Here is a 22,178-nt window from a genome sequence, read left to right as displayed (position 1 = left end):
CTTTCTTTCTTTCTTTCTTTCTTTCTTTCTTTCTTTATGAGTGCAATAAAAAGCACTCAGCTCATTAAACTCAGAATTGTCATGAAATTTGGGCGAGATAATAACGCGTATATCTCCGTACAATGCCTGACACTTAGTAAGTGCTCGATAAGTACAAGATACAACAATTACTTACAATGTGGGCAACAGAGATACCAAATTAGATACAAAGTTTGATTTCTGGTTCTAGAACCTTTCCCAATGAAAGTTCTATTTAATAAGATCCAAGGAGGCTAATAAAACTTCCTTTTCTAAAGAGTAGGCATTTCACTTCCTATTATGCAGTTTCAAGAGAGCACTAAAGTATTCAACTCACTTACTGACTCGGGCAGTTACTCTCGAGTTCCTACGATGTTTAAGGCCCAGGACATGTGGTTATCTTTGAGTCCATTTCATTTTCTTCACGTGGAACTTAATTTTTACTCCTCTGAAAAAATGAAAATCCAAATTCCAGTGAAATGAGAGGAAATCAACCAAGGGACAGAAAACTAGAAAATAAGAAAGACTCTTAAAGATCGTCTAGCTCAACATTTCATTTTATAGATGAGGAAACTGAAGGCCAGAGGAGTCAGGCAACTTTTCTAACACAGTGAGTTAGTGCAGGGAGCTGAGAACCCACACACCCCAACTCTGAGCCAGTGCCGTGTGGACTAAATCCAGACGTGTTCAAGGATCCGCCTCCTTTTGCGATCAAACGATTTCAAAAGTAAAAATTAAAACAAACAACAGAGAAACACTGATTAAAAAAAGACAAATCAAAATGAACCAATAAAGTTTGTCAAGAAAGCACGGAGAGTAAGACCCTGCCCTGCTGGTTGGGGGAAGAGTCATGTTTTCATCCAGTGGGACTACATTCCTGCCCTCCTTTCAGACAAAATTCTGCCCTCGACAACCCATATTTAACACGGATACTTTATACTCACAGCAAATAGTAAACAACAATCCCGTAGGTTGGCGGTTGGCAATCCCTGGTCCACATGCCAAAGATGCTGCAGGTGCTAATTCCAGGCGGCAAGTGAAGCCACCAAGCACAGATCCCCACCCTATCATTTCCAGTGGTTACTGCCCGCAATCGCCTCCTCCCTCTTGCCAGTTTTCAAGGGCAACACCCTTACATGGCTCCCCATCTGGCGCCGGGATCATCCTGGCCTTCCAGAGTCACAGGCGCGGCAGGGTGGCACATTCTTTGAGACCACTGCTTCCTGCGATAGAAATAAGTAAGCACCCCCAGGACTTTTGATATTTAGTGCTATGTTTCTATCCTAATTTTTCCCTTTCTTCTCTGTAATCTTAGAGCATCAACATATTCTTAATTATTAATATCCATCATGTAAGAATATACTAAAAGCAAGGGTTGGATACATCTGATGGACTAGAAGATACCCTAACTTAGGGGCGCCTGGGCGGTCAGTCGGTTAAGTGTCTGCCTCTTGAGTTTGGCTCAGATCGTGACTGCGTGGAGCCTGCTTGGGATTCTCTCTCTCCCGTGCTCTCTGCCACTCTCCTGCTTGCTCGCTCTCTCTCTCTCTCTCTCTGTCAAAATAAATGAATAAAAGATATCCTAAATTAGAGGAATGAAGGGTAACCCATCCCCAGGCCCATATATTATGGGTAGAAATCTAAACGCAATGAATATTTGTTCGTTCATTCCGTTGAAGTTTACTAAGTACGTACTATGAACAGTTCTGATGCCAGCCACTCGGGTTGTGGGCATCAGTGGATCTGCTACAAAAGAGCAGTTTGGAGTTGATCTAAAACCAGATGGCCTAGTCTTGGCTTGTAGTTCCACCAGTGAATAATTTTGTGACCCTGGGTGAATTAATTCATTTCTCTAAACTTTATTTCCTCATTGTTATGTAATGACAGTAGCAGTGCTCCCTCCACAGATTTGATGTGAAGATTGTATTAAAGCATTTTATGTCACGTCTACCTATAGTAAGTGCTCAATAATTACCAGCTACAATTAAACTTCCACTATACTATAAGCTGCCATTTGAGGTAGGTAAAGAAGGGTAGAAACCAGAAGATAGTTCAACGCTGAAATTTCGGAAGTGAGGCAAATGGATAAATTGTCCTTTATTTACCTACCAGGTGAGTATGTTAAGGGTGCTCGGATCCTGGGGATGAAGAGATGAGCAGATTCTTGTTCTTCTCTTGAGGGAGAGAGGACACATAATTGAGAAAGGTCCTATAAATCCCAGATTAGAGATGGCACATGTTGGAAATCAAAAACAAAATCTGAAAAAACAAAAACAAAACAACCCTGAAATCTGGACTCGTTTGCTTTAGGAAAGGTCCCCCATGTTTTCTTGGTGGAGGGGCCAGGAACAGGTTCAAAGGGAGAGAGTTTCCCCATGGTGCCTTTGCCAACTGACTCACAGAGAGGTCCCTGAGTCCGGGCTGCAGGCTGGCCTCGGGGAAAGGCTATTCCCTCCAGGGCTACAGGGGAGATGCAGAAGCCCCTGGGGACAAAGGTTTGGGTGACCTCCTCCCCCCTTGTGCTCCTCCTGACTAGGGGATAGCTTTGGTACCAGGCTCAAAAGTTTAGCAAGTCTGACAGTATTAGAATAATTTCTGATCTAATGTTAACAACAATAACAACAGCAATATCTTATGTTTGTGTAGTATTGCAAGTCTTTAAAATGCATCCATTTGCACCACTCTTGTTTGAGGCCTTCAGCAGTCCTGTGGGGCAGCCTAGGCGGCTCTCGTTAGGCATAGTTGATGGATGGGAGACAGAGATTCAGGCAGTCTTAAAAGACTGCCCTGGAAAGAGCACAGCTAGCAACCAGTAGACCTGGGACTTGAACCCTGTCTGTAGCCACAAATCGTGGGCGTTTAAGGGTCCGGGGCAGGATCTTGGGCTTCCTGGATGCCTGGGCTAAACTTAGGAGAGCACTGCAGAGTCCGGAGTCCACGCAGGCGGCTCCCTGGGCATGGTTTCTCCGTCCCACACTTTCCTGCTGCTCCAACTTGTCCCAGGAGAGCTATTTTCCTGTGAGATGTGTCCCTAGAATGACAGCTGTTCACGATTTGTCCTGCCCACTGCACTGCATCTCACCGAATGTCGCCATTCAGCACAGCAACATCTGTCAGGAGACAGATTAAACACTGTTTTAGGAAATATTGGAATTACAAAGTACATCCAGTTTAGGCAAATTACAAGAACACTTTCTAAGGCTCTTCATTTTGGTGAGCCATCAGTTTAAAACTGCATTGTTAACCTTTCTCTTCCATTGTTTTCTGTTTTACTGTCCAGCCTGTCGAAAGGCCCCTTCTCCATCCCTGACCCCTGGAGTCACAGCTTATTATTTTTTTACTTCCTCACCTTTCTTTTTAGTCCAGTATAAAGTCAAGCTGCCTTTTTTTTTTTAACCCTAAGTCCCATGACAACTGATTATACAGGTGAACCCAGATCATCATGATGGTTTATTGGTAGGCTTTCCGGTAGCGGGCACAAGCACCAGGAATGCCAAACATTTTGGATTCTCAGTGCTGGGGCTCAGCTACCAGCAGGGTCTGGTTGTCCTGGATGAGGATGTCTTTGACCTCCTTCTTGGAAGCCTCATCCACATATTTCTGATAATAAGCCACCAGGGCTTTGGAGATGGAGCCACAGATTGTGGAAGTCTGAGCCACGTGACCACCGTCCCACGGACTTAGAGGCCTCCGGCCTGGCAGGTCGCTCCTTGCCCAGCAGCAGGACAGGTTCCAATAGCTCGTGCTGCAGCGAACGTGGCTCGATTATCTCCAGGGGCCGCTCATTCACCTGGATAAGGCCGCTGCCCCATTTGGAGGGTGCCACCGCTGTGGCCATCTTCTTGCGCCCACTGCAGGGGACCCTTGCACCGCCTGGCTGGGAACACAGACCAGAGCGGCTCACCGCACAGCACGGCACCCGGACAAGGGCTCAAGCTGCCTTCTTTAGCACACATAAGTACCCTTTTTATCTGGAACCCGATATCTATCTCTGGCTAGAGGTTGAGTTTCTTACTCCCTTTCTCCACTTCAATTTCCTTCTTCTGGAACCTCACAATCTCTTTGACTTTTACTTGGTGGGTGGTTATGACTATCGGTTTGGCAGTCAGATCACCTAAGTTTGATCCTGGATTAGCTGCGTATCAGCTGCAACGTTTTGGTTAAGTTACTCAATCTCTTTGTGTCTGTGTTCTCTCGCCCAAAGAGTGGTTGATAATAGTCCCTGTCTCATAGAGCTGTTATGAGGGTTAAAAAAGATAATACTTGTGAGGTGCCTGGCTGGCTCCGTCAGTTAAGTGTTGGACTCTTGATATCGATTCAGGTCGTGATCTCGAGGTCGTGAGGTCGAGCCCTGCATGAGGCTCCGTGCTGAGTGTGAAGTCTGCTTGGGATTCTCTCTCCCCCACGGTCTCTGCCCCTCTGCCACTTGCACCCTCTCTCAAAATAATTAAGTAAACGTTTTTTAAAATGCTGTAAAAAAAGACAATACTTGCAAAGTGCGTAGAACAGGCATCACCTTAGTAAGCACTTCATAAGTGTGTGTGCACGCATGCACACCTGTGTGCACGATCATGTGGGTGGTGGGAAAGTGGAGATGCCTTCGTTCCGGGTCTCGCCACCATGCTGAGTTCTAAACAGAACCTCAGTGAGAACAGCCTCCATTCCTACCCTCTCTGTGCTCCTCTGAAACTCCTAAGGTTCTTTGTGACCGTGACCATAGGGCTCACTAACCCAGACAAGAAGCCTTCCATACATAGTCTCTGGCTCCCCCAGCCTCACTGTGGCACAAAAATAGACTGAGAAGAAAGCCACATTCACTTAACGTATCCTAGCTTGGGGTAGATTAGTCTTACTCTGAAGTTGATAATATTGATAATGATGTACTACATTTGGTGTTAGGTAGAGAAGGCTCGGGAGTCAGATCGTTGGGTCCCAGGTCTAGCATTTGCTTAATGTTTGCATCTGTAAAATGGGATGCTAATGAGAAATGGGTTTTTATGATAAAATGAGGTGATCTCTGAAATCAGCCATGTATGTGCAGTGGATGGCACAGAGTACGTGATAATAATGTTGACTACTACTATTATTATTAAAACCCTTTTTCCCCCCACTCAGTTGCCTCTGCTTGGGACATTCCATCCCCACCTGATAATTGAGAGTTGGGTTGTAGGACTTGCTAACTTCTTTTTTTAACGTTTATTTTTTAGAGAGAGCGAGAGTGTGAGCAGGGGAGGGGCGGAGAGAGAGGGAGACACAGAATCCGAAGCGGGCTCCAGGCTCCGAGCTGTCAGCACAGAGCCAGATGCGGGGCTCGAACCCACGAAGTGTGAGATCATGACCTGAGCCGAAGTCGGACACTCAACTGACTGAGCCACCCAGGTGCCCCGGACTTGCTAACTTCTAAGTGGAGAGTGTGTGTTTATTCATAGAAAATCACAGATACTCTTCTTGAGCAGATGAGAAGAGTTTAGAAGCAAGTAGCCATCAAAAGCTCAGGGCAGACTGGAAAGGGGATTTCGTTGGGTAATTCCTTGGGATGCCAGCTGAACATGTGTGGACTTATTTTCTGACCCCAGAAATGATAAACCAGATTACAGGGTTGAATCAACAAAGTCAGTTTTCCCCTTAACCTAAGTAGGCATTTAGGTGCATTGACTATAAGAGGAAGTACAATGGATGGAAAACATCCTAATTGGGGTATAAATGAAAAAGGTATCAATGGGTCCTAAGTCTCTGTGGCTGCAGTATTTTTAAAAATTGTCACTGATGTGGTTACGTCTGCCAAAGCCTGTGTTCTGCTGTTATTGAACATACCTGACCAAGTCAGAGATAGAGTGCCTATTTGAACTTTTTGGAACCCACAGCAGGGGATGAGATAAATTTATTCCTCTAGATATTCTTAACAGACTATGCAGTTAGATGAAAGAATATGTTTGACAGAATTAAATATAATGATGCAATAAAACCTAAATACTTTCTAGACAGAAAAAGGGAGTGCTGTGCAGTTTCTTGGATTACCCAGTCTCAGATATCAAAAGAGTGATGAGCTTAGTTGTTTCTCAGTACCCAAGGCTCTAGGGGACTACTGAGGCTAAGGATTCCAATGTCACTCCAATTAGGAATGACTTTCCTTGTATAGCACTCTCCTCAGGGCGCCCTTGACCTCTGCATTCCTCAGGCTGTAGATCATTGGGTTCAGCATAGGATTGAAAAAACTGTAAAACAGGAAAAGGATCTTCTGCTGCTCCTCGGGGTGGCGGGATTTGGGGGCCATGTACATGACAATGGCGCTTCCAAAGAAGAGCCCCACCACGCAGAGGTGGGAGGAGCAGGTGGAGAAGACCTTTCTGCGGCCCTCCCCGGACTGGATCCTCAGGATGGCGAACAGGATGCGCGTGTAGGACACCAGCACCAAGCAGAGGGGCCCGACTAAGATAAACACAGAAGCAGCAAAAATGACAACTTGGTTGAGCCAGGTGTCAGCGCAGGCCAGCTTGAGGACAGACAGGATCTCACAGAAGAAGTGGTTGATTTCATGAGGCCCGCAGAAGGGCAGCCTCAGGATGAGAACCACATGGACCAGGGCCAGCAGGGAGCCACATGCCCAGGAAGTCACCACCAGGGTGATGCAGCCTGTCCAGCTCATGATGACAGAATATCGGAGTGGGTGGCAGATGGCCACATACCGATCATAGGACATCACCACCAGGAGAAGACATTCAGTATGAGCAAAACTCAAGAAAAGAAAGGTCTGCGTCATGCAGCCAGCAAAGGAGATGGGCTGGTCTGGCTTCAGGAGGTTTACCAGCATCTGGGGCACCGTGTTGCAGGCATAGGCTATGTCGACGATGGCCAGGTGGGAGAGGAAGAAGTACATGGGTGTGTGCAGTCTGGAGTCCAGCCAGATGAGCCCCAGGATGAGCCCGTTCCCCAGCAGGGTGAAGGCATAGAACAGGGAGAAGAGCCCAAAGAGAAGCATCTGAATCCCTGGGTCAAGACAAAATCCCAGTAGAATGAACTCTGTGACTGATGTCTGATTTTCCTCCATTTCACTATGAAAAAGATAAAATGGATAACTTGGGACAGAATTGTCGAAAAACATCCAGGCATTGCAGTATATATTTTGTCATTTTTAAAAGATAAACTTTTGACGTTAACAATCTAGTTACACCTGAAGTTAATCACTTAACCTGACAACGAGTTTTACACGAGAGGGTCGTGTCATTGGAGACAGATTACCTAAAGCCAATGACAGTGTAAGGGGGAGGAAGAGTGTCAAGCCAAAAGAGAAAAGAAAGTAACCATGAAATACAGATTATCTTGGAGCTGCACACGCCAGGATTATTCAGAGAAGTTGCTGGAGTGGAGAGGTAATCAGTGCTGGAAGAACTCCAGACAGGATTAGAGGAGCCTCGAGAAGAGATGTGAAAATTCGGTTTCTCAACAGAAATATCGGCTCTTCTGCGTTTGGCAATGGAGATCCATCTTTGTGCTCTACAGAAGCTTATGCCATGAAAGAAGGAGCATTTTTGGTGATTGTTTAGGTTGCTAACAAGGAATCAGTGGGTGTGCTACGTATGGGCTCTACTGACTATATTTTCCAATGGGTGATGGATACAAACCGACAATTGGCCACTTAGCAATCTACTGATGGGCTCTCAGTTACTGATTTACCAAAAAGTTGTTTTGAATAATAACACACACGCTTCGTAGGAATTGGTGTTTCGGTGGGCTGCCCAGTGTTCATGCATCACGAGTCTAGACTTTGTGTGCAGAGGGTGTAAATGTGTGTGAGGTTAGTCGTTCACACTTGATTTGAAGGCTGTGGTGTGTATGGATCTGTGTGAAGACATTTCAAGATGCAGTTCTCTATGCACGATTTGTAATTCACCTCATCTCTACTCCCATTCAGAAAGCAAATCCAGGGGCACCAGGGTGGCTCCGTCAGTTGAGCAACCGACTCTTGATTTTGGCTCAGGTCATGGTCTCACAATTCATGAGTCCGAGCCCTGAATTCTGTTCTGTGCTGACAGCATGGAGTCTGCTTGAGATTTCTCTCTCCCTCTCTCTCTCTGCCCCTCCCCAGCTTGCTCTCTCTGTCAAAAATTAAAGAAACATTATATCTATATCTATCTATATCTATATCTATATCTATATCTATATATCTATATCTATATCTATCTATCTATCAATCAATCAATCTATCTATCTATCTATATCTCAAGATCTCAAGGTACTAATCCAGGTACTAATTACTACACAGGTACTAATATAACTAGGAAAGGCCATACCTGGAATGACACCATGTTGGAGGACTCACTCTTTGTGTGATGGCTTAGCATTTGTATCACGTGCCCTGTGTGAGATTCAAAACCATTATAAACAACCATTTACTAAAAAATGAACTCTGCCTCACTTCAGCAATAGAAAGATCACCAAATGCTTGATAGATAGCTAATTTAATTTTTTTTTGGCAAAGAGATAATTTAGTGAATTTGTCATTCACAGATTGCTGTAGCAATACTCTGACAGTCGAGTGGGTATTTGAGACTTCTATGAATTGATGATGAACCAAATAATAGTTGGCTTGTCCTTATGTCCTCAGTGACAGTTTGCAATATACCATGTAGAAATCAGCATCTTTCTAGTGCACACATTTTGTCAGTGCCTTTACTGGGCAAAAATAACCCGAGGCTGAACGATTGAACTTGTACCTGCTTGCCTCTTGAAGAAAAGGCTCTCCAGGATTACAACAAGGAGAGGTGCTGCTGTTTTAAGACCCTGGTCCAGGGGTGCCCGGGTGGCTCAAGCAGTTAAATGTCGGACATCAGCTCAGGTCATGATCTCACGGTTCTGTGCTGGCAGCTCGGAGCCTGGAGCCTGCTTTGGATTCTGTCTGTCTCTCTCTCTCTCTCTCTCTCTCTCTCTCTCAAAAATAAATAAACATAAAAAAAAACCCACCCTGGTCCAGCTGTCATTAATTCCAGTGGAGAATCAATGAGATGCTCCCTGAGGAACTCGAAAATAAGAGCAATAACACTGCCTCTTGAAAACTAGAACTTGCAAATCCACTCGTAATGGATGAGAAGAACTGGAGGAGGGAACACGACAACCGGAGTGAACGTGGAGGTGGGGGTTGTGAGTACATCCCAGACTCCACTCGAGATGCTTTGATGCAACCTCCTGGGACTCGGGGAGGAGGATCCAACTGTAATCAGGGGACCCACATGTAATAGGTGTGCAGGATACGTGTCTACAGAAAGGCTGAGGGGTAGAGAAGGGGGTGATCCCCGAGGGCCAGTGTGTGCCAGCACATTTTCAGCACCGTCCAGGGAAAGGTGGCCTGCTGATCTGAGAGAGCTGTCCTCCTGGCCAGTGTGGACCCACGGTCCAGATGGCTCGCGTGATCAGCAATCAGCAACCCTAGCTGTCGGGTCTCCAGTGAACCCCCCGCCTCTGCTCTGAGCCCGTGCTCACCAATTAACCAGGAGGTATTAATCTGCCTTCTTGTGCAGATATTGTGACAAAGAGGAAATGTGCTACCAAGCAAAGCTCTTGCCAGTTTTTTTAATGATAAATAATTCCATTCAGATTTGTTCATGGTTCTTTTTCTCCCCCGCTTTTTAGTTTGGATAGTATGAGACAGATGGAAATGTATATACTAAACAAAATTTCCAAAGCTGGATCTACAAAGTGAGGACCAGGCCGTGGCAGGGATAACCTCACTGAAATACAACACAAGGAAAATTTCTCTGAGCAGCTAATTGGGACCTGAAGGACGTCCCCATTAGATCCCTCTCAAGCAGCATTAAATGCCTTTTTTTAGAATAATGATTATCAATAAATTAGATCATCAAGTCACAAATGAATCTAATGACTATACTATGAACTTCTAACACATTATCAGGACTTTTTTTTTTTTTCTGGAACAATGCTGTGCGAGGACAGCCTTTTAAATTTATTTGGAGGTGCCTGGGTGGCTTGGTAGGTTGAGCGTCTGACGTGAGCTCAGGTCGTGAGCTCACAGCTTGTGAGTTCAAGCCCCACATCAGGCTTTCTGCTGTCAGCATGGAGTCCACTTCGGATCCTCTGTCCCCTTCTCTCTCTGCCCCTCCCCCACTCATATTCTCATATTCTCTCTCTCTCTCAAAAATAAATAAAAACATTAAAAAAATAAAAATGTTTATGTGGAAAATATAGAGAGTATATGGAAATGTTTAGTTGTGAAAATGCATTTGAACCCACATCTCATAAAAAGCATAATCTCTTTATTCAGTCCTCCCTTAATTCCTTTCTTAGCTTCCAAAGGGTTACATAAAGGGGAAAAAATTACTTGCCAAGTATGAATCTCTTTGAAACTTAAAGGGGCAGACAAGAGAAAGGAGGGGGCCTAACGAGTACATTAAGGTTAGGAACAGTTGCCCTATGGACTGAAAGCCTGCTTTCTTTTACAGGAGTGGGTGATAATACACCCTTTGTGAATAAGGAACAAGGGCACTCATTTTTGTGATTCTGGCACTTAGCAAATGTTTACTGAGTGAACAAATGAATGAATGAATGAATATACAAGAATAAGTGAATGCCTAAATATTGAATTTTTGAACTCTCCTTGTACTGGGTCTGGAATTTCTAGCTTGCTTAAATCTTGGTTGCCCAATTAAGGACATTCTTCCTGAGGCAAAACAAAACAAAACAAAACAAAAAAACAAAAACAAAAAAAGCCCCTCTATTACTAGAATCTCCAAAATGTTGAAGCATTGGATACTTGAAAGATACTTCCATTTTCTTTTTTCCCCATTTTTTATTTCATCCCACATAATATTGAAAGCATCTTACCTGTGGCACCTGGGTGGCTCAGTCAGTTAAACGTCTGACTCTTGGTTTCAGCTCAGGTCTTGATCTCACGGCTCGTGAGTTTGAGCTTTGCACTGGGCTCTGTGTTGACAGTGTGAAGCCTGCTTGGGATTCTCTCTCTCCCCCCCTCTCTCTGCCCCTCCCCTGTTCACACTCTCTGTCTCTTTCAAAATCAACAAATAAACTTAAAAACATTAAAAAATAAAAAGAAAGCATCTTACCTGAATGCAACAGATTAAATTTGCTAACGGACTGACAGAAGTGAGAGGAGGAACTAAAAGAGAAATTAAATGCCTCTCAGTTCCAAATGTAACATTCAGACCTTGCTTTGTGCTATAAATGATACATCCTATATGTATGTACAAGTTAGCAATTTAAAAATTGGCCAACCGTTTGATGACTAATAAATTATCCAGTGTCTTCATGGTTTCAAAGTAAATATCTAAGATTGAAATCATTTCTTTACACAGGAACAAACCTGTCAGTACGAGATGGGGCCTAGGTTTCAAAAGTAAAATTTAAGATCCGATGAGCTGACAAACTTTTCTAATGCTGTAGGCATGAGTCACACAGCATTCCTAAAATGAAAGCTATTTTTAAATCCTTAGTTCAACTGAAGTATTAGATGGTTTGCCTCCAAGAAATTAAAAAAATAATTATTGTTATAACCAATTTATTCAGCATAACCCTTTTCTGTTTCTCCTTTAGTTCAAAATATTGTAAAGTTTCTGAGATTTTCCTCCCTGGCCCATGTGTTAGTTAGAAGAATGTTGCTTAATCTCTGAATATTTGGGGATTTTCTGGCTCTCTCTCTGCTACTGATTTCCACTTTAATTCCATTGAGGTCTGAGAGCGTGCATTGTGTGGCTTCTTTTCTTTTGAATTTGTTCAGCTGTATTTTATGTCGCAGAATATGATCTATCATGGTGAATGTTCCATGTGAGCTTGAGAAGAATGTGTATTTTGCTGTTGTTAGATGAAGTAGTCTATAGATGTTCACTATGTCCAATTGATTGATGGTGTTGTTGAATTCAACTATATCCTTACTGATTTCCTGTCTGCTGGGTCTACTGCTGATAAAGGGATGTTGAAGTCTCCAACTCCAACAGTAGGCTCATCTATTTCTCCTTTTCAGTTCTATTGGTTTTGCCTCATGTATTTTGACGCTCTGTTGTTAGGTGCGTACATGTTAAGGATTATGTCTTCTTGAAGAACTGACCTTGTCGTGCATGACCCTCTTTATCCCTGGTAACTTTCCTTGCTCTGAATCCCCTCTCTTGATGATTATGTCTCCCCGTCTTGGTTCCTCTACCTCATTCTATCATTGTCTCTATCCTGATCTTTTTTCTCTCCTGGTCCCCTTTATGACATTCTCTTTCCATTCCCAGTTTTCCTTATCTCTCTTCTACAACCCCCAATTCCTGAAATCTCTTATTTTCTCTTCCACAGTATTTCTAGAGACTTCTCAACACTTCCAATATTTGAGTGGTGTCTTAGAAGATTTTGATTACATAGAAAAATCTATATTCGGGTTAATTGTCTACATTTAGGTTGTCTTATAAGAAACCTTGGGAAATACTATCTTGTAATTCACCATAGCAGTAATATCTGTCAGGACATTTATCTGGGATATTGAAATATTACCTCTTGATATCATAATGACTAATAAGGGCTAGCTACTTGTACTTCAGAATTCATCTAACAAAATATACCTTCAGATTGAAGGAATTTTTTGGATCCAGTGAGTGATGAAAAGATCATATATTGGATCATGCACTGTGCCTGGAACGTTGTAGGTGTTCAATATTTTTTTGACTGACTGGATATCAATTTGATGAAATATGAGAAAACAAAACATTAATGAGCTCTCTGCATTCTGTCTTGAGCCAGATTCTAAAAAAAAAAAAATCCAACCCCCCCCCAAAATCCCCAAATATTGAAAGGCAGCATAGAATAGCAATCAGAGAGCATGGGCTTAGGGGGTGAGATACACATGTACTTTTTTGTATGACTCTGAATATATTTCTTAACTTCTCAAGCCCTACTTTACCACTTTTTTGAAAGGAGTGATTGTATTTATTTCACAAGGTTGTTGAGAAGACTGAGATAATACATTTTAATTGTGTTAATTAATTCAATGAATTAATCGAGATAATATATTGAGCACATTCCTGCTGCACGGTGAACATTCATTAACTTAAATCAGTTATCGATCTTTAACAATTACCGATCTTTAACAGTTTCTTGAATAGCCTATGACTGTATGAATCTGACAAGCCCGCCTTTTTTGTGGTTCCAGGAGGTCCCTAGAAATCACTCCCCTTATTGGCAATTATCCTCTTTAAGCCAGTTTTTGCAAAGTCTTCACAACAATGTAAGTCTACAATGTGATCTTGTGGATAATATGTTGTTGAAGGACTACTGAGGCAGATTTGGCCTCCTGACCTTTTGATGTCTTTCCGGGGAAAGAGCACAGTCTGTTGAAGAGCTTGGAGGGATTAAAAAGAGCACAGAACTACAACAAACTATTAAAGACGAGAAAGAGTATCCTCTACAAAACAATGCCTTCTCTTTTCTGCACTTCCTCTAACCTCATCACACACATACACATACACAGGCACGTTCACTCACATGTGAGTCCAGGTTTGGGAATGTCTCACATTTAAAAGCTGAGTACTTTCTGTGTGCCTGACACTGTTCTCCAAGTTATAAGTAATTCAAGAGCTGTGTATGGGCAGCATAGACTACGTATTGTGGTTCTATTGACAGAAACACAAGGACTAAACCAACGTCAGTTTTCCTGAAATGTAAAGCCCCTCCATAATACACCCCAGTGTAAAGTTCTTTGGCTTAAGAAGGTTATTCTACCCATGTAACCTAAGTCCATCATGCAGAAATTTCTTATTCTGTATCTAGCTTCACCATCCACAAGGTTATTGCTTTCATGCAGCCGCTTTGCACCATGTAAAATGAAATTAACTGAATTCTATACATACTTACATTATTTGTGAGCAACATGTTCAACCAACTTAGCTTTGATTTTTCCTCAAACTATCCCCATAGCAGAATAACAATCAGCTCATATTTAGACAAGACTGAATTTCCTTACCTGACTTTAAAAAGAATAGTTAACAGAGTGATAGTCCACAGAAGTGTAGATGCTACCCCATGTCTAAGAGGAATTAATGATAAAGTAAAATAAGGTGGCTTGGTTAGCTCCCACGTTTGGACTCAGGGACCCCAGAAGGGGAAAGTACCTCAAGGTTGGGCAGGATCGTGCTTTCTGGGAGCGCCTGTGGGAGCTGCAGAACCCTCACTCCTGTTCCTGACTGCAAAGGTGGCAGAATCCTCAGAAAAGGCGCTTTTATTCTCCTATGGCCCCAGCCTAGTCGGTAGCGTCTAAGGGCTCCCTGGAGGGGTGGGCTGCGAGATACAGTGCATGCCCACTCCACTGGGAAGGGGACAAAGCAGTTCCCTAATTCTGCTCTCATCCCCAGCAGGACACACGATCAGGAAACACAACCAGCCACAGACAGAGCACGCCTCTGAGACAACACCGGTCATTACGGCCCCGGAAAACTTGGCATTATTTGGATTTCGTGAATCCCAGCACTGCCCTAATTCCCAAACCATCAGGTCGTTCAGGGGAACCTAGAAGGAAGCAGAATGAGTGTGACGATGATGAAGCTCCCGGCATTCACCTCTGTATTTCAGCTTCTCCCCACTTTACTCTGGGCCACCTTATGTAGCAGCAGAGGGGGGAAGGAAGGACCCTGAAAAATCAGCTGGTTCCAAGCAACAGCTCAAGATGTGGAGATGCCGTAGAGAGCAGGTTATGGAGGCAGGGAGCAGACCGGGGAGTCTGAGGAGAAACACGGAGTCCCAGTGGGGCTTATTAGAACATGCCTGAGGAGGGGTTTTCTAGAACACAAACCACCCAATTAGGTCAATCTTGGAAGGATTCTCTCATCTCTATTCTAAAAAAGGAGCTGAAAGCATCTATTCCATCCGACGACGGGAGGAGAGAACCCTCTCAAAGGCAGCTTCCTCTCCAAGCCACTACTTCTCCCAGAAGGGTGGAGATAATTTGCTGCCTAAGGTCTTCTCATGTTTATTTATCTATTAAACTAGACAGAGGAGAGCTAGGAATTTCATACCAAGCAATTGTGCAACTTACAAATTAATGAGTTTGTTACAGTATGACCCTGCTGGGGTCATGGCATAAACTCGAGGAAAATCTTGCACAGATTATCACACGTGTCTTGCAAACACGCTTACCCGTGCTCCAACCGTAGATGTCCATGGAGAAGGGCCGCACGTTCATCCAGGGACAAAGAGTTTGCTCCTGATTAGATAAGAAGCCTGGTGTGTGGGAGGCAATCCATAAACACTAGAATCTTTTCTTCTTCTCTTTTCACACTCAGGTGAACCACAGAAAATGTGGAAAGTAGGAAACACAGATGAACAACAAAAATCCCGTGAAAACAATAGTTAGGACGTGTTTTTCTACATTCGACATCGTGAAAACATCAGTTATAAAAAATCATTTTGGGGCACAAAAAATAGAAAATTTTAACTAAGATGATCAGAAATATAAAATTTTGTGATACCAAAGTAAAATGTAGGCAATACATCAAAATAAGGTGTTTTCTAATAGCATGAAATTGATGCAATTTTAGCCTGTGCACAGCTTCTAAAATGTGGTCAGAGCGAAACAGGACCATGTTCAAAATGTGCAAATATACAAAGGAAAGTAACACATAGAGAACAGACAGATCTTATTTGATATGACTATTCTCTCAAGTGCTTACCGTATATGCCCGGCTGCGGAACAGGAAGCCACCTTTCGTGAGCAAGTACTAAAGTGAAAACCTGGGTAAAGAACGGTTTTAAAGAATACATTTCTATTGTCAACATGTTAGGAATATTGGTTCTAAATAGACATTTTGATAAAAATGAAAAATTAAAAGTTAATAAGTAACTCAGGATAACATTCGGGATTATTGCACAAACTAACAGGAAAACCTTCAAAAGATAAACAGACGTCAACATCTATAAACTCAAAATTGTCAATATTCTGTTAAAATTAAACTGCAATAACTTTTATCTTGATCGTGTTTACTTTTTTTTTTTTTTTTTTTTTTTTTGAGAGAGAGAGCGGGGGAAGGGGCAGAGGGAGAGAGAGAGAAAATCTCAAGCAGGCTCCATGCTCAGTGCAGAGTTTATTTTTTATTTTTCTTTTAGAGAGAGAGTGATAGTGTTTACTATTTAAAGAGAGTAACAGGGGCGCCTGGGTGGCTCAGTCGGTTAAGCGTCTGACTTCAGCTCAGGTCACGATCTCGTGGTCCGTGAGTGCGAGCCCCGCATCGGGCTCTGGGCTGATGGCCCAGAGCCTGGAGCCTGCTTCTGATTCTGTGTCTCCCTCTCTCTCTGCCCCTCCCCCATTCATGCTCTGTCTCTCTCTGTCTCAAAAATAAATAAACGTTAAAAAAAAAAAGAGAGTAACAATAACATAAATACAGGAAAGAACTAGGGTACAGAAAAACAAGGTCAGGATTAATTAAAATGAAAACATTATCTGCTAGCATTGGGCATTTGGTTTCACCAGACCTTTTCATTTATACCTTTTATGCACGAAGTCAAGTACTGCTAAAATTTGACTGTGGGGTTCATTTGATTGGTACATGGATAAAAATCAGGGTGGAATGGGTGGATTTAATCATCTCTCCAAGTAAATTACCATAATGGATGTTTTTGCACAAAAAGCAGAGGGTAAGGTTGTGACAAATGACCAAGACATGATTTTCAGGATTGCGTTATCAGGATGGCATGACCACAGTATATTGGTACAGAATGAAAACGGTAATGTTCTCAGTTGTATTTCTTAAGTAGTTATCAGCGAAAAGAGCAGACATTTGTTTGGAATCCTTAACAAAAGGGAAGAAGGAGGAGGGATTTCCAAGGGCTGTTTTTAGAAATTTTATTTTTGTCCGTTGCTAGTGTTATCTTAAGGAAGACCCAGCTCCTTAAGAGATCCGTACTTCTCTTCTATACACCGTTGTCTCTGGGCTGCGGTGGCCAGCACGTGGCTGTACTTCCTAGCTCTCTGCCATCGGTGGTGGTGGTGGTGGTGGTGGTGGTGGGGTGGTGTCATATTCTTACAAAAGGAACATAAGCAGAAAAGATTTGTGCCGCTTCTAGGGCTACAGTGGGTATGCCTCCCGCACAATTGCTCTTCCCATCACTGGCTGGAAGCAAAGATCTCCAAGGCCAGGAGGATGGTGGTAGGTCCACGAGATGGAAGGTCCCTGCATCACCGCATGAGAGACTCTCACTTGCCTGCATCGGACTTAGCAGGAGCAAGAAGTAAACTTTTGTAAAAATTGCTTTGATTTGGGGCTTCGTCTGTGACACCTTTACCCACAAATCCGTTACTTCACATTGTTTTTGGAGAGAAAAGGAATGAGGAAGGGCTGGTAACTCTCAAGTATTCGTGGCTTCTGAGACCAATTCACATTGTAAAGAGCATCTCCTTATGGCGCAACATGCTAGGTTTTTATTTATGTCACGTAGCTGCCTTAGAGTCTGGGGAAGCATAGTTTACTTTGCATGTTATTCGGTGTCCCATTCAAATTATTTCAATTAATAACATAGGTCATCTCACCCCTAAACATTACAGCATAGGATTGAATAATGAAGTAAACAGATACAAAAAGGACATTTTCAGAGACACCTTGATACAATTCAGCAGTCCCACAAGATTCTGAACTGCTTTTAATTGCTTCGTTCTGGCTTTCCCTAAGATATGTAAAAAATGTGTACCGATAAATATTTGAGAACGTAAGCATCCAGAGGTGCCTTGGAAGAAGTTTTTTTTTTTAAATTATAACATTAATACATGTTCATTGTAAGATTACTAAAAAACACAGAAGTATATATTTCTCAAGCTTACTCTTATTTTTATTTTTTTTTAATTTTTTTTTCAACGTTTATTTATTTTTGGGACAGAGAGAGACAGAGCATGAACGGGGGAGGGGCAGAGAGAGAGGGAGACACAGAATCGGAAACAGGCTCCAGGCTCTGAGCCATCAGCCCAGAGCCCGACGCGGGGCTCGAACTCACGGACCGCGAGATCGTGACCTGGCTGAAGTCGGACGCTTAGCCGACTGCGCCACCCAGGCGCCCCATCAAGCTTACTCCTATTTTTAAAAGCAACTTCTATTGGCTACTTCAGTGTGCATCATCCTTATATTCAGACATGTAAACACACACACACACACACACACACACACACACACACGTGCACCCATGTGTATGGATATGTATGTATGAATTCGTGAAGAGCTAGAAGTTTCTCCTACAAAATGAAAATGAATTTTTAAAGTATGACACATTTTCTTCATTTAATTACGTTTGATGAGTAATTTCCATGGTAGCCCATTATAGATAATACTTACTCTTTTTCATATACTGCATATATACTTCTTATAATTTACTAAGTCCAAAATTAATACATTTTAGATCATTTAGTATTTTTTTATAATAAATGTCAACTCAAAATCCTTGTACCCATTTCTTCATGCAATTACATATGTTAAGTATTTCTCTAGACTAGGTTCTTAAAATTGCTATTTCCATTTTTAAGCGTTGAGTAGATATTTCCAAATTTTTTAGCATATAAAAATCTGTGCCTATTTATACTGCCACCAACAGTGTCTGAATGTTTGCTCTGACCCACGCACTTACCAACAGTAAAAGTACCGGCTTTGACCCACAATTTGTTGGTCAAAACATGGGTTCTCATTTTAAAGTAGATTTTCCTGGATGAGGATAAAGACATCGTCATATTTATTTTTGACTTGTGTTTATTCTGTGAATAGTCTGTAGCTACATATTTTCATTTTTTCATGGATTTGTATATTGCCCTTCTGTTTTATATACGTTAAAATATCGTAGGTATACTATTATACCCTTTCTTAGGATGAGTTTTCAGGCCAGTTAAAAATTCAGTCTACTCTTCCCAAGCTTTAGTTTATCGTAGATACATGGGACGCCATAGGTCAGGCTGTGTGTGGGGACAGTCTAACTTAGTAGTTATAAATATGGTCTTTGGCCTTTGGAAGACCGAGATGAGGGTTCTCCTGTTCTACTCACTAGCTCTGTGAGCCTCGAGGGGTACTTAACATCTCTGTGTCTTGATTATGTTCATGTACAAATGAAATCTAATGGTAAAACATACCTCTGGGAATTATTGTGAAGATTAGACTGATATTAATGGGTAGGTCCTCATAGAACAGTACTTGATATGACATAAGCAGTCAATAAAAGCAGGCTATTAGTATTATTATCCTAATTACACAACACCAGACAGAGATCTGGGACCCTTTGCAAGTGAATGGTATTATTAATCCTTCCCCAACAGAATAACAAAACTTTTTTTATTTTTGGTGGGGGAGGACAATTCATGTAGAATATATCTTATGCCATCCGTACTTCCAAGATCATTATTATATGCAAACCATTCATTCAGTATTTACTTTTGAATTCCTGTGCAAGGCTCAGGAATTAATTGTATAGATTAGTCTCAAAATAATCCACTTAATTTTGTCTCTTATGTAAGAGAAAAAAAATTGAAATGTTAGAAAGTTAGTTGAGAGGCATCGAATTAGAGGTACTTATAGATCATCTAGTCCAATGTTTCATTTTACAGGTAGGGAAACCATGCCCAGAGGAATTAGGTGATTTTTCTAAGGTCACACAGTGACCTGGTAGAACTGAGATAGGAACCCAGATGTCTGGCCCTCTGAGCCAGCCCTCTAAGGGCGAAACCAGACTGTGATCACAAACACACCTCTTGTCTCGGCCCAATGGTATTACACAAATTAAAAGCAAACAAATAGCAGAGAACAAGCAAAACAAAATACCAGATGACACTAAAACAGTGCTGTAGTCAAAGTTCATCAGGAAGGAAAGAAAGCAGACCCTTCCCTGTGGTCTGGGAAAAGACATCAAAACTATGATGTCCAGTGAGGCCACATTCTAACTCTCCTTCCATTTTCCTCCCTAAGAACGAAAGATTTAACAGGTCTTCTCTATTGCATCAACATTCAAAGTGTGGTCTGTGGCAGCGAGATAAGAGAGATTGTTAGAAATGCAAATCTCTGCCCATCCTATTCAGGCCTGCTAACCTGCAAGATCTTCAATGATTTGTATGCACACTGATGCCAGAGAAGCACTGGTCTACACCATCTAACAAAGAATAAACAGTCATCCTATAGGTCGGTGGTTGTCTGTGCCCACTCCACATGCCAAAGACACTGGGGAACTCGATTCCAAATGGCTTGTGAACTAGCTCCCACCCACGGCATCCCACCCTATCATTTGCACGTTACAACCCCTAATTCTCCACCATCTTGCAAGACGTAGGAGGCTTAACACCCTCTGCTTGGCTGCTCAGCTCCCACGAGCACCTCCTGGCACACCATAATCACAGGCTTTCACAATTTGGCGTGCTCTTTTTGAAGGGCTCATATCCTCTGTTCCACATGACAGAAATCAATATACATAACTCTTTATGTTAAGGAGTAAATACCTTCTCCTAATATGTTTGTAATTCCCTTGTGATCACTGGCAAATGAAACATGATTCATCACCATATCTATAAGAAACTTGTAAGAACTGAGTGCATTTGAAACTAAAAGTGACTAATGGACAATCAGATGTCTAACTTTGAAAGAATAATGGCTGCTATATTTAAGTTACGTATTTTATGGAGCTGTGCTGTTTTTTGCTTTTTGTTTTTGATAGGAGTTTAGGCTAAATGATCATTCTTAGCCAGCATTCACTGAAGTACTACTCTGACATGAGCCTGGTCTAGCTGTTGAAGATGTAAATATCAGAAGGTCCTGTTCAAAAGAATCATGCGGTTAATCTAGTTTGGATTTGATGGGATTTGAAGTGTTGGGGTTTGGAGACAACAGTCAAGGAAGAATTATTGAGATGTCTTTGGTGCAAAACGGTGTTTTATTTTTTTATGGTGGCTTTATTAAAGCAAAGGGACAGGACCCCTGGGCAGAAAGAACTTCCTGGACTGTAAGGAGTCAGTAATTATATACTAGCGAGTTGGGGGAGCTAAAGAGAAGGGAAAGTTTCCAAAAGGATTTTCATATGCTAAAGAATCACAGGATCCCAGAAGCCTACCTATTGTCAAGCTAGGGTTGTTTTCCCCTCTAGCAAAGTATTAACAGTAAGATAGTAGGGACTTCCTGCAGGAATGTTTTACTCTGCCTGCCTCAAGTATTTGTCAGTGGGCTGCAGGTTATAAGGAAAATTTAATTTTGCCTGCCGTTTCCTTCTGCCTTTGTTTCCCACATCAGACTGACTGGATTTGAATTCTGATTCCACTAGTGGATTTTTGTGACATAGAGTATGTTCACTAATTCTTTAAACCTCAATTTCCCCTCTGTAAATGGAAATACCATTAATACTTCACAGCTTTGAGGTGAGGATTACACCTAAAGAATTTAATATAGTGTCTGGTACACAACCACTGCCAAATAAATTTTAGCTGCAATTATTTTCTACCATACTAAAGGATTTTGAAAAATGTGGAAATCATAAGATAGTTTAACATTGAAGATTGCGTGTAGCTAAGTGATAAAGGCTCATGAGTGCACCTGACCAGTGCTCGCTGAGCGCCTCCTACGTTCGAGGCAGGGTGCTAGTGTGGATGAAAAAGAGGTGGAGAGACTCCAGTTCTTGCCCTTGGGAAGCTCCCATCTTACCTATGAAACTCGGTACCTTCCTGAGCAATATTCTACAAATGCCACCTGAAAGATTATTACAGCAATTTTCAACACCGAAAAGGAAATCTAAATTCCTTTGTCTTGAGAACGGGCTCCTTTAGGTAAACTACTATCAACTACCCATTCTAATTCTACTCCATCAAGCGAAACTGAAACGTCGGTCTTCTCTTCCACTGTTTCCTGCTTCCCTGTGCAGCTCATGGCCAGAGCCCTCCTCTGGTCTCTGACCCTTGGAGTCAACGTTCGTTCTTGTTATCACATCCACTGCTTACATAAGTTTAGAGTCAAGGTGCTTCCTCTAGCAAACAAAGCTTCTGTCTGAAGCCTAGTGGCCATCACTTGGTCTTAGTCACTGATTTTGTTTTACTACCTTGATCTCTCTGGTCATTATCCACAGATAGCTCCAAAGGGGCCATGTTGCCCAGTGGTTATGGCTATAAGGTCAAGAAATAGATTGCCTTCGTTCAATCCTGGCCTGGACAGTTAGTATCTATGATACTG

At 42.3% G+C, this 22,178-nt stretch overlaps 1 protein-coding gene and 1 pseudogene across 1 annotated transcript; both read right to left on the bottom strand.

Moving 5' to 3' along the window:
• Positions 1-3,468: 3,468 nt before the first annotated feature.
• LOC124523499 (40S ribosomal protein S16-like) lies at positions 3,469-4,531 on the bottom strand (annotated as a pseudogene).
• Positions 4,532-6,133: 1,602 nt separating this feature from the next.
• LOC124524436 (olfactory receptor 2A1/2A42-like) lies at positions 6,134-7,120 on the bottom strand. Its single transcript, XM_047096714.1, has one exon. It carries the CDS (start codon positions 7,118-7,120, stop codon positions 6,134-6,136), a length of 987 nt encoding a protein of 328 aa, XP_046952670.1.
• Positions 7,121-22,178: the final 15,058 nt, after the last annotated feature.

Source organism: Lynx rufus, unplaced genomic scaffold, assembly GCF_022079265.1.
Source record: "Lynx rufus isolate CCGP_SWC_20201006 ecotype Redwood Valley unplaced genomic scaffold, mLynRuf1.p SCAF_4, whole genome shotgun sequence".
Lineage (NCBI taxonomy): Eukaryota > Metazoa > Chordata > Mammalia > Carnivora > Felidae > Lynx > Lynx rufus.
This window is presented reverse-complemented; position numbering and strand designations above follow the sequence as displayed.

Coding starts and splice junctions, on each gene's coding strand:
- LOC124524436 (XM_047096714.1), bottom strand. CDS start 7,120: ATGTTTTTCGACAATTCTGTCCCAAGTTATCCATTTTATCTTTTTCAT.